Source organism: Chrysemys picta, chromosome 1, assembly GCF_011386835.1.
Source record: "Chrysemys picta bellii isolate R12L10 chromosome 1, ASM1138683v2, whole genome shotgun sequence".
NCBI lineage: Eukaryota > Metazoa > Chordata > Testudines > Emydidae > Chrysemys > Chrysemys picta.
In genome coordinates, this window is record NC_088791.1 from 74,321,775 (window position 1) to 74,334,630 (window position 12,856).

The 12,856-nt window shown below is 43.8% G+C and overlaps 1 protein-coding gene across 7 annotated transcripts in view; it reads right to left on the reverse strand.

Moving 5' to 3' along the window:
- Positions 1–713: 713 nt before the first annotated feature.
- The window catches only part of PPFIA2 (PTPRF interacting protein alpha 2), a 642,070-nt gene continuing 629,927 nt past the window's right edge, over positions 714–12,856 (reverse strand). For 6 of the 7 annotated variants that reach the window (XM_065559858.1, XM_065559854.1, XM_008166061.4 and 3 more), the window contains 3 exons: positions 8,582–8,741; positions 6,888–6,979; positions 714–2,101 (listed from right to left, as the gene is read on the reverse strand). In XM_065559858.1, the coding sequence (XP_065415930.1) occupies positions 6,921–6,979; positions 8,582–8,741 (219 nt within the window). In that variant the 3' untranslated portion in view covers positions 714–2,101; positions 6,888–6,920. The remainder of the gene's footprint in view (positions 2,102–6,887; positions 6,980–8,581; positions 8,742–12,856) is intronic. The other variant, XM_065559848.1, reaches the window with a different exon arrangement.

A 12,856-nucleotide genomic window follows, 5' to 3' on the forward strand; every position in this document is an offset into this window, starting at 1 on the left:
ACCCTAAAACCCTGGACACTTGGTCAGGATAGCTGAAAATGGGTTTGAACGGCTACCACAGTTGCAAGTGTTTAATGTTTTTCTTGAGAATGGCAATCTAACTCAGCAGCAGGGGGAAATAATTAGACAGAGGCTCTGGGTCAGAACTGTTCACATCCAGCTTTAAGCATTTATGGGTTTTTCCTCCTCTGATGTTCCACGGTAGAAATAAGAGATTTAGGGGTTAGTCTTCTACAGGCATGTAACTTCTTGTTCAGTTCACAGGGATTTCTCCTCTGTGTTGTTCCTGGTTTGGGCTGAGACCATGTGAAAACTGCAAACAAAACAATAAATACTGGACTGGAACATAATGAGGGGTTTGCTCAAAAGAGACAAGAACTACTGAAAATGTTGGAGTTTGCACTGTTTTTACTTATTTACGTTTTTTCACTAAAACAAAGGGGGGAAAACATTAACATGAAAGCTAGTTAAATCTGAGGAATTTAAAGTAATGTCTTTATACTATAGCTTTATTGTCTTGACAGTCTGATCAAATTCACCATATCCTACAAATAAGCAAGTTTAGTGCTCCCTCTAGTGGCAGACTCAACATTAAGTTCATATTGATAACAGTCTCTGCCTGGGAAAAATTTCTTATGCTTTGAGACGTGCCAGTCATCCATACTGCTTTTCCATGCTACCATATACCCAGCCTTATAGATATTAAACACAAATAGCACTGAATATTTTTATTGACAATGGGGGAGAAAAATCTGTCACCATTTGATTGACTGAAATCTGTCAAATGAAAATAGACAATAAAACAAATGTTTAGGTACGTGCAAACATTGCAGATCAAAATGCTAAAAGAAATAACTAAAAGACAGATCTTGAGATAGTATCAAGCAGCAGAAAATTAGCAAATAGATCAATGACATTATTAAATAGGTTTTACTTTGAAACTTCCCATATAAACAAAGAATAAACAACACTAACACCACCAAATAAAGCCACAGTAGGTAATAATTGCTCTTCTAAACTTTTATACACTATATATTATCATTCTGTCTTTCAGTTATTTCCTCTGATAAAACTGACTTCCAAGAAGTTTCAGCAAGGCCATCTTGGCTAAAAGCATAACGTTAGACAGGAATTTGTCTAATGCCCTGTTACAATGAAGAAATGGTGGGGTTTGGCATTTTTTAATTTTCTTTTTAATAGAAAACTTGAACATCAGCTTCTTTGCAATGTTCAGATTTTTACATCCCACGCTGGCTGGAACAAAAAGGTGGCTCTTGGTAAAGCAAGGTTCTTCTTGGTCCACAGGTAACACAGGAGAATGGTTTTTTTTAATACATATTTTTTCGGTAATTGCTTTTGACTCTTGTAAACAGTTTTGTTGTTTTTGTTTTTAAAAGGAGAGCCATCACAGTGCTTTTCTACAGGTATTACAGGTATCTGATGTTTCTGCTTGACTTTATAGGTCCATTTTGGCTCCAGTTCCAGTTTAAATCATCCTTTTATACTTCATCAGAGGCAGGTGTTCAGCTTTAAATATTGACAGATTTTTTAAGTAGGAACAGGTTGAAGCTTCTAACTCTGCTAAACATATTAATTTGACTGTTACAATCAAAAAACTATAAAAATGGTGGAATGGAAAGATACAAACAGTATTGTTGACACTGTATTGTCAAGTGTTTGCACTGAGACCCCATGTACCATAGATTTTATTTTTAAAAAATCATATTTATATCCCTTTACATACACATTTTAAAAGAAATACACAGTAAATATGTAGATGGCTAGTATATTACAATAAAACAGATAAACAATGTAAAAAATGAGTGGCTCCAGTGGATAAAACCATTGGTTGTGCACTACTGCCAAATTTATGATGACAGAGATGCTTGGTATTTTTGTTTTTAAAATGATTTAGGTATTTTATTACTCTTGTATTAAACTAACCAATAACTTAATACATGAAAAGAACATCACACTTTTTAGCTTGATAAAACTTTGTGTTCTCTTCTCTATTACCCTGTTCTTGAAGAGACCTTTCCTGCTCCTTTTCCCTAAAATAGTGGTAGTGCACTTCAGGTAAAGTAGAAGAAAGAGATGATATCTAAAAACAAAAATAAAAAAACCATTAATTAGCAAGATTCTTGATTATATCCTTTTTGCCCAGACTTGCTTTACAGTGAGACCACTGGAAATATCATAACACTTCATACTGTATTTCATGTTTTGCTAAAACTTGAGCTTGAGAGAGAGATTAAACTTTCATTTATTGTAAATTTTACATCTTTTTCTGTGTATGTGAATGGAATCTATTTGAGAGAATGGAATTTAGCTGTAAATCTTCACATTGTTTAATCATTTAGTAACATGTAGAAATTAGTTTTCAAACACTGAAATTCAAGCAAAAACTACAATAAATTATAGATTTAGAAATATGAGGCCTTCCAGTATAAAAAAGTTGTGTACACTTCAAATCTTTACATACACTAATTTTTATGTCCTCCATCTTGCAGATAGTCAAGAACAGACAGCATTAGGGCTCCACGTACGTGAACCAAGAAGCAACAGCAGTTAGTTATGTATGAAGTCTTAGTCCATTCACTGCAGAACCTACAGTTTTTTGTCTCATTGTGCCTAGAAGCTTAAAGTCTGCACATCAGTGCTCCTTCCCCTAATTCAAGTTCCTTCTCTTTGGGACCAAAGAGAAAAAAAGATTCCAAGAGTCCAGAATTGCAGATTACTTGAGTAGAAAGAAAAACAGAGGGAGAGACATAATTCCCTGTTTCAAGCTTTGGAACTTTCTCCATGGGTGAGAGAACCAGAAAACCCATCGCTCCACCTCCCATTTCTAGGGCCGCCCAGAGGATTCAGAGGGCCTGGGGGCTTCGGCGGCGGGGGGTCTTCGGCGGTGGGTCCCGAGGCACTTCGGTGGCAGGGGGTCCTTCTGCCGCCGAAGTGCTGGGTCTTCGGTGGCAATTTGGCGCCAAAGACCCGGAGCGGAAGAAGCTCCGGGGGCCCGGGCCCCATGAGAGTTTTCCGGAGTCCCCGGAGCGAGTGAAGGACCCCTCTCCAGGGGGCCGGGGCAAATTGCCCCATTTGCCCCCCCCTCCCCCGGGCAGCCCTGCCCATTTCATGGGGCTCTCGGGTACCATTTGCTTGAGGGTTGGGTGGTCTTGCATGGTCTGAGACCCTCGAGCATGCAAGTCAGCCATTTCCTGTCTCAGTGAGACGAGACAAGTGTGTATGTTTAGTTTACTCCTACTATTTCTTCATGTGACTAAGCATTGGGAGGGAGGTTGTCATTCGTCCCTATCTTGGACCTTTGTCTAATCAATAGGGAGCTGCCCGAGTTGCATATGAGTAGTCACCATAGGTCCATGCTTCACTGTGATTCCCTTTGTTCAGTGGAGCTGGAGTACATCTACCTTTGTGTCCCTATCCACCTAGGATACCGATGCTTTGTTTCAGCTATGAGACAGTGTTGCCAGTTCACACCCATCTTTTCGGGACTCTCCTGCTCCCTCAGTTTTTTATGAAGATCGTGGGAAAGGATACATCTCTACTTGGGTGTTATCTGTAACCAAGTCCCTTTATTGTCTCTCTCAGAAAAATCCACTACCCACCAGTAACTGAGCAAGTGTTGCACGTCTTAGCTGTGAATGGTCTTCGCCACCAGACTAATAAAGGTGTTTGTCTCCTGAGCCAGGTTACAAGCCCTACTGAGCTTTCGTCCTGATCCTGACCTAGTCAAGTTTATTCTTTGGCACGTTGGAGCCTGTGAGAATCTGGTTTCCAGGTATCCCCTTCATCTGCAGTTGCTGAAGTCTTTCCTTTTGTCCAAATGGCACTCATCCCCTTCCCTTGAGGAAACGCTTCATTCCTTAGGAAGCTTGGTTCGCCCTACTATAGTGTTCCGATTTGCCTCACATGTTGCTGGAACTCTAATTTCTACCCTCTCTGAACCAACTGTGTATCGCCTCAGCTAGGATTAGCTTGGATTTGGGTATGCTGCTGGGTCAGTACCACTGTGGATGTCACCCCTTTTATGTAGACTAATGAACCTTACAAGATCAAGATACCACTAACAGTACAATGCAGCAGAATCCTCACCTTTGGTTTATAGAGCTTGTTTGTAGCTACAGTTATCACATTTGCTTTTGTATACATTTTTATTAAGATCATTTTCTAGCCTCCTTGAAATTTTTGCAGTTGCATATAATAACAGTGAGTGAGACCATCTGAATAATTACTGTAGCATATTCCCGCTATAAAAAGTGGACTGGAAATTAATAAATCCAGTATTACATTCATCACATTTTAGTCATTCACATGTTAGGGATGGGCAACTGGAAATTAAAGGAAGAAATTATTGATCCTTCTCACTGGAAAGATGACTTGTAATAAACATGTAATTGCAAAAGACTGGCCAAAGGCATTGACCCAGCAGACATCACTCATACTCAAGGTAATAATAATATTCCTATAAGTATATTAAACTTATTTTTATACCATTTATTTTTATAAATGTATTTTGTTTAAAATACAACACGGTTACAGCTCCAGTACTTTTGTGCTGCTGCTTATCTATTTTTGGCTTTTGGGTTCTCGGGCAATAACAGAGCTCCAGCAGTAACAGACTGACTGGCTAATTGTAAGTTAACATATTTTTCAGTATTTGCAGTCCCTGCCCTTCATGTATTCATTGTAACTTGAAGCTCTTTGGGACATGTCACCGTAAATTACATCCATGGGAGACTTACAATATTTGGGTAATTTTAGTTGCATGCCATTGTAACATTTTTTAAATTATGATTTTTGCTTTCTACATTATGCCTTTCAAGCTTAAAGCAACACATGCTTAATGCCTGCTCCCATTGAACTGAATGAGAGTTTTGTCACGAGGTAGCACTGGGCCCTAAATGACTCAACCATTGTTCTCTGGGTAGAGATGGGCTGTATTGTCATCCTTGGAGGATCATGCACTGAGGATATTAGAGCACAAGGTTTGAAACCAGATCTGAAATTTTTCCTAAGTGATTCAGAGTTTGAGTCCAGAAGGGAACATTAGAACATGTAGGTTGATCTCCTCCATGTCTCTGACCATTAAGTTTCATCCAGTTACCTTTGTATTAAGCACCAAGAAGTGTTTGGCTAAAGCATATCCCTCAGAAAGTCTTGATCTGGACATATTAAGAGATGGAAAATCTGCCCCTTCCTTTGGTAGTGGACTGTTCATTATTTCCCAGGATTTATAACATTCTAAGCCCCTCAATTGCTATTTAAAAAAAAATCAACCTGACAGAAATGCTTCCTCCCCATCCTCCATATAAATATTTACCAGCCCGAGGTGCAGGATGGGTCAGACTCGCTGCTGAAGCTGTAACAGTTTTTCACTGTATAAAAATGATGTGAATTTTATTTTACTACCCTGCATGGCTAGGAAAGGGGAGATTTTCAGCTTGCCTAGAACCTGCCTAACTCCCATTGAAGTCAGTGAGAGTTAAGCCCAGACCCTCAAAAATAGTCAGGTACCTACATCACCTGGCTTTACAGGTGAAGGGCTACAAAAAAATTCTTAATGTTTCAGTAACACACATGGCATATATAGAACAATGGTTGTGTGGAGTAAAATTTCTTTTGAATTCACTGGGGGAAAACCTACGCATCTCATTTGCGAGTAATGCTGTAATCCAAAATCATGGTTCAATATACTATTGTGTATTTTTATTCTTTCTCTCTGTACATGTGTATATAGAAAGATAGAGACAGCTAAACACTGTGGTGACAGGTGCTTTATAAATGCCTATGATTATCTGCTGAAACTTAAAATGGAAAGGAAAACTGTTATTTAAGTAAAATTAGCATGAAATGGTGGCATATTAATGGAAGTGTTCATCATGTTCTTATTTTTGCAAGATTGATGATTTGGTAACAAACAATATATTTTCACACAGCTGTACTTTGTTCAGAAATGTATTTGTACAACTAGTACATTGTGTGTAGATGACAAATGATGAGATATTTAAGTAATAAGAACTACTACATATGACCTGACCCCTGTGTATATCTAGTCCAGTATCTTGTCTTTGCCACTGACGACTATCAGGTGCTTTGCGGAATGTGTAAGAACTTTCATAACTGATAATGTTGGAAGACCTTAGCCACAGGACATGTTTTGTTCTAACTCATACCAGCCACCACCCAAATGATGTCCTAAAGCGGGTTTATAGCTCTGACTTTTTCTAAAGTAAATCTAGTGTAACTATTCTCTCTCATTAGGCTCCTCTCTAAAGTGAAGCTCCCCAGTTTCTTATATGCATGTAAATTTCTCTTTTTTACACCATCATCTCATCCATACAGCGAGACCCTGAAGTTCCTGTCAAATTTTCTCTTCTTCGGGCACCAGAAGCATTTTAGAGAAAGCTATCATAGAGGCCTGACTCTGTGCCTTTCTCCTAATTAGCTGAATGTAGGTTCTAAGACCCTGCCCCTCCCTATGTCCCTGGTACTAATATGTACCATGACCACAGATTCCTCCTGAGCTCTCACTAGAAATTCACCTAGATGTCTCAACACATTTTCTTGGTCAGTATCATCACAAGCTATCCATCTTAAACAGCATCCTTATCTCTTGGCGGGCATGACCAGTTTATTAGAAGGGATGCCCATGAAAGAGAGGGAGACATTACTGTTTGAGATGGGAGGTGGAATAAGAGGCTGGCATCCCCCAGACTGAGCCCCACTTACGTAGGATTTTTTGTTTTTTTTGATAAACAAGACGTGCTGGGGGCAATGGACCGCAGCTTGGCTTTCATTTCAGTAATGTCAGTGAATACGGGGTATAGTGTACATTTATACAGCCTCCATGATGGCTTTTTGTGAATACTCACAGCAATTCAGTGCTGGCTTCTTTGCTAGCCTTGTCAACATGAGTATGTGCGAACTGTAGAGCTGTCTAACCTCTGCAATCGTGATGAAGCAACTGCAAATTGGAAAAAAACCCTCTTTAGAATAACGAAGAAAATAAATTAATATATTTTCCCTCCCTGAAAGTGTGACTGTTAAATTACTATGTAGCTCATTCTGTCCAACCTTCTGGGTTTGGTCTGGTCTATAAAACTCATTTAGGCCTTGGCTACACTTACCGGCAAGTTCGACGGCTGGAAATCGAACTTCTGGGTTCGACTTATCGCGTCTAGTCTGGACGCGATAAGTCGAACCCGGAAGTGCTCGCCGTCGACTGCGGTACTCCAGCTCGCCGAGAGGAGTACCGCGGAGTCGACGGGGGAGCCTGCCTGCCGAGTGTGGACCAAGGTAAGTTTGAACTAATTCGAAATAAGGTACTTCGAACTTCAGCTACGTTATTCACGTAGCTGAAGTTGCGTACCTTAGTTCGAATTAGGGGGGGTAGTGTAGACCAAGCCTTAGTGTTGCTATATGTCTGAGATACTGTTGAAAATCTGAGTGCTTCAGGAAAAATAAGAGGTTTTCCAACTTACTGATGCCATTATTATTGTTAATACAGCATCACAGGTGTGCATTATAGTTTAAAACAAAATAATGTCATATCACAGGAAGGTGGGAAGTATGGTCCTGGAGCCTGGCTTAATGGACACAGAATTGGGAGTCAGGTAGCCCTGAGCTCAATTGTCATGTCAGCAACAGACTCCCTACCCTATGCAAGTCACTTAATCTACTCAGTGCTTTAGTTCTCTAGCTGTAAAATGGGAATAATACTTTCCAACCTCACAGTGGTGCTAGGAGGATAAAATCCATTAAAGATTGTGCGGTGTTCAGATCCAGTGGTGATTACGGTTATGTAAGTACCTACTTAGATAGTACCTTTATTCATAGCTGGAAACCACCTTTGAAATTGATCCCTTCTACCCTCTATGACTTTGCACTAGTGCTAAAAAGTACAGAATAGAGAAAAGCATGAACATGAGCAGTGCAGTCAATGGAATTAGTGATGCGGTTAGTAACTTATGCCATTTGTGCTACTATAGAAGATGTTTTTTAAAAAGATACGCTTCTCGTACATGGAATGTAGAGGGATATATTTTTATACCAAATTCTTTAAACAGCTGCAAAAAATAGTAACTTCCACCAATATACCAATTATTTTGAAGACACAGAAAATTAGAAGCATTTTCAGGTAGACCACAAACACTATCAGGAATGAAATACTATTCTGTGGTGAAATGAGTGCATAGTGTTTCTTTTTCTGTATAGAAGGGCTAGAGGGAAAATTAAGACTGGTACTAGATAACATTGTCAATAACTGCAATGTGGCCTCTGCCTTCTGTTTACCCAGGGTCTTGATATTTAACTGCTAGCAACCACAGTTAGTTCATCATTAAGCCGAGGGGTCAGATAGGACAATCAAAGTAATAGTACTGAAAACTGAGATTCTGGAACACAACTTGAAAAAATGGGGGGGGGGTTCCACCATGTCACTGTATTTCCCTCCCCCAGTTGAGCCCTGATTAAGCCTCTATTTTACCTCTGACTATACTAAACTTGTTCAATTCCAGGCTTAGTGCTAATTGCCCAAGTTCATGTTAAGTACCAAAGCACTTCATACCATCAGTTGTCATTTTTCGTGACTGCCCTGATGTTGTAGTTAATCTGAATCCAGCTGGAAGTGTTTCTGAGGAGCCAGGCATCATACTGATTCCATGGACCTCACGTGGAGGAAATTGTCTTCGCCAGGAAGGGCCACGTCTGAAGTTCTTGTCATCACTCTGCCAATACAAATGTTTGTGTTTGATAAAACTAAATTAAATTCATGATTAGTTCTCTGGATGGTTGCTTCTTCTCCAGCTGTTAAGTTTTTTTTCTAGCAAATAGATTACTGCCTGTTTCATGCAATCCAATAAGAAGAAAGTGTATGTGAGACATTCAAAGTTTCTAAAGCAATTGCTCTTACAAGAAATACTGGATCAGAGGTGTCAAGTATCAGAGGGGTAACCATGTTAGTCTGGATCTGTAAAAAGCGACAACGAGTCCTGTGGCACCTTATAGACTAACAGATGTATTGGTGCATAAGCTTTCATGGGTGAATACCCACTTCATCAGACGCATGTCATGCATCATGACATGCGTCTGACAAAGTGGGTATTCACCCACGAAAGCTTATGCTCCAATACGATCAGAGGGTTTTTCCTTGAATCTTTTGCATGATACACGATCAGGTTTTTTTGTCTGCTGATGTAGAACTTTCTTAAAAATCAAGGAGGCATAAAGTATCACCACATAGGCTGTCTACTGAATTCAAAGGCAGGAAATATTCATCAGATGAGGAGGAATAAAATGATAGAAGAACTGAATGTTTGGATTTAAAAGCCGTATTCAGTTAAATTTCATGTCTGATTTTACTGTTTAGAATTTTGGAGTCACATATATATTCTTTTTTAACATAAATTCCAGTCACCTGTCATATACTGGAATTTATTTATTATTTTAAAATAATTTCAGTTTACGTGAACATTTGTACCATCTGTTTGTAACTACATGCAGAAAATCCTAGCTGGAAATACTGAGTCTGATAAAAGAAAAGACTAATAGTGTGGGTTCTTTTCTTGGTGGATCTGTGCCAATTTGCATTAATATTAATGAAAACAACATATGTGTACCATACCTAGAGGGAGATATATTAAGTCAGCAATTTATAAACCACTTATCAAATTTCAATAAGTGGTTCTTGAATAGATTAATATTGGGTAAAAAACGAATAGTGAAATCCAGTTCTAAACCAGTTCAACTATCCGTATTTTCTCACAACCTGCTTTAAGGAACAAAGTATGGTTCTGAAAATATTTTTCATACATCCTACTTCTTTTAGTCTATCAAGCGGAGTTTTGTCTTCCCTGATCAGGAGGCAAAGATCTGTCAATCAGAGATGGTATATAACTAGAGCCCTACCAAATTCATGGTCATGAAAAACATGTCGGACTGTGAACTCTGGCTACTGTAGGGGAGACCAGATTTCACAGAGCTGGGTAGTTGGAGAGTGGCGACTGCAGGCCAGGAGCGCAGCTCTGAAGGCAGCGCTGCCACCAGCAGCAGTGCAGAAGTGAGAGTGGCATGGGGGGGAGTCATCACTTTTTGGGGGGGCAGGGCTGGCTTTACAGGTGGGCGAGTGGGTGACAACCCAGGGTCACAGAGGGGGGTGCCGTGGTCACACACACACACACACACACACACACACACACACACACACACACACACACACACACAGCCAATCCAAGGCCCCTTTAATTCTTGAGTGCTGGGCCTGGACCTGGGAAGGGGCAGGGCTGGGGGTGCCCCAGCTTGGGGTTCCTACTGTGTGCCAGGCTCCGGCTGCTAGTCCCGGACAGGCTGGGGAAGTACAGGCCTTCTTCTTCTTCGAGTGATTGCTCATGTGTATTCCACAATAGGCGTGCGTGCTCGCCACGTGCACCAATGCTGGAAATTTCCCCCCTAGCAGTACCCGTAGGGGGGAGCGCCCCCGTGCCCCCTAAAATGGCACCCACCTGGCGCAGTATGAGGGGAGCTGTGTGCCCCCCCACCCTCAGTTCCTTCTTGCCACCAATGAAGGTGTAGCTTCAGCTGCTCTGCTCCAGCTTTGCTGTAGCTTGTCCCCAGAACTGTTCGTTGCGTTCAGTGTTAGTACCTGTAGTTAGTTAGTTGCTTAGTTAGTCAGTGAGCCCGGGCCAGGACATGCCCCACGCCCTTGGGTTTAAGTCGTGCGGCTCTTGCAGGCATTCTATGCCAAGAAGTGACCCGCACACAGATTGTTTGCGCTGCTTGGGAGAAACCCATATCAGCGAAAGATGCAAGATTTGCAAGTCATTTAAGCTTTGGACCAAAAGAGAAAGGGACATTAGGCTCTGAGCCATCCATGATGGAGTTGGTGCTGGCGCTGCCCCCGACCCCGGCATGCCACTCCGAACCAGTACCCGACACCACAGTGTCGGTATGCGGCGACCCTCCAGTGCCATCGACCAGCTGGCACCACTCCCTGTCCACGGGGCACACCAAGAGGGCCAGGAAGGCTCCCTCTTCCCAGCGGCATTGAGAGAAGTCTGGGACAGAGGCTAGACCCATGTCGGGCAGTCCTTGATCCCCACCGGGCCCCAGGCCTCTGACTTAAGTTGAGCAGAGTAGCCCAGCCCTTTCGGGAAAGGCTCTCCAGATGCCATCCACGCCTGAAGTCCTCCAGGCAGCCCGGGACATTATGTCCATGCCGGTGCCGGAGCGCCGTCAATGTTGGCCCCGCGCTCCAAAGGCAAGCCGCTGCTGGGATCTCCACAGTCGCCTCCGGTCCGCTACCGGTCTCGGTCGAGGGAACATTCGACGCCGATCACCGCCCAGCGACCACTTGGGGCAGAGTCCAGGTGGATCGCCCTCGACACTGACCAGAGTGTCTGGCTGGATCCCGTCAGGTCGGGACTCTCAGCACCGCTCGTCCTCAAGGAGCGAATATCGGCAGGACCACAGCGGGCGTCGCCGTCGGTCCTCATCTTGGAGAGGGTACCGCAGTCGGTCATGGCACAGCCGTTCGCGGAGCAGCTATTACCGTCGGTGCCGGTCCGCCACGTTGAGATTGCAGTCCTGTGACTGTCGTAGATCCTGGCACCACCGCTCCTCCTGGTCCAGAGACAGCAGCAGATCTTACGCCACCCCGGTCTCCATTCATAGCGGTCCTTTGATGGGCCAGGCCAGCCAACCCGGCCAGGCAGCCCCGCCGGTTCCACAGCAGGTGCAGTGGCACTGAGCGTCATGGCCGGCCCAATGGTACCAGTGGGCACCGTGGCCTCCAGCGCAGCCCCTGGTGGGAGCTCGCTCGGTGGCCGGAGGTTCGGAAGCACAGTCGGCCCCCCTTTCCAGACCCCCGAGAAAGGAGTCGGTGGGACATATGTCCTCGGCACCGTGCCCAACCAGGTGGTGGACCCTCCGGTGCCGGATGACACCCAGAGCACTGCACCGGCCTGTTCGCCCTGCCCAGAGTAGGTGATTGCGGCCCCGCCCCCCTCCATCCCGCAGGAGGAGTTCAGGGCCCACCAAGATCTCTTAAAGAGGGTGGCAGCAAGCCTACATCTCCAGGCAGAGGAGATGGAGGAGCCCTCGGACTCCCTGTTTAACGTATTGTGCACATCAGCACCAGGTAGGGTGGCCTTGCTTCTCCATGAAGGTGTGGCTAAGATTTCAAATGCCCTGTGGCAAACACCAGCCTTGTTGGTCCCCATCTCTAAGAAGACGGAACGCAAGTACTTTGTACCCACCAAGGGGCATGAGTACTTGTATACTCACCCAGTGCCCAACTCCCTGGTGGTTGAGTTGGTCAACCACAGGGAACGGCAGGGTCAGCCAGCCCCGACCCCAAAGAACAAAGACTCTCAGAGACTGGACTCCTTTGGGAGGAAAATGTATTCATCTTCACGCTTCCAGTTATGAGTGGCGAACCATCAGGCTCTTCTGAGCCTTCCAGCCACCGGTGCAAGGGCACAGGGTATTTTCCCTGCTATGACTGGCCGGTTCCTTAAGGGTTTGAACCATCTTTTTCCGTATTCTAAACCCCCGGTCCCACAGTGGGACCTAAACCTGGTGTTGGCTCATCTCACGCAGCCCCCGTTTGAACCACTGGCCACGTGCTCCTGATCTCACCTCTCGTGGAAGGTGGCCTTCCTGGTTGCAATCACATCGGCCAGGCGAGTCTCAGAGCTCAGGGCCCTGACCTCCGAGCTGCCGTACATGGTCTTTCATAAGGACAAGGTCCAGCTCCGCCCACACCCCGCGTTCCTCCCAAAGGTGGTCTCCGCCTACCACATGGGTCAGGACCTTTTTCTACCAGTCCTCTGCCCCAAGCCTCACG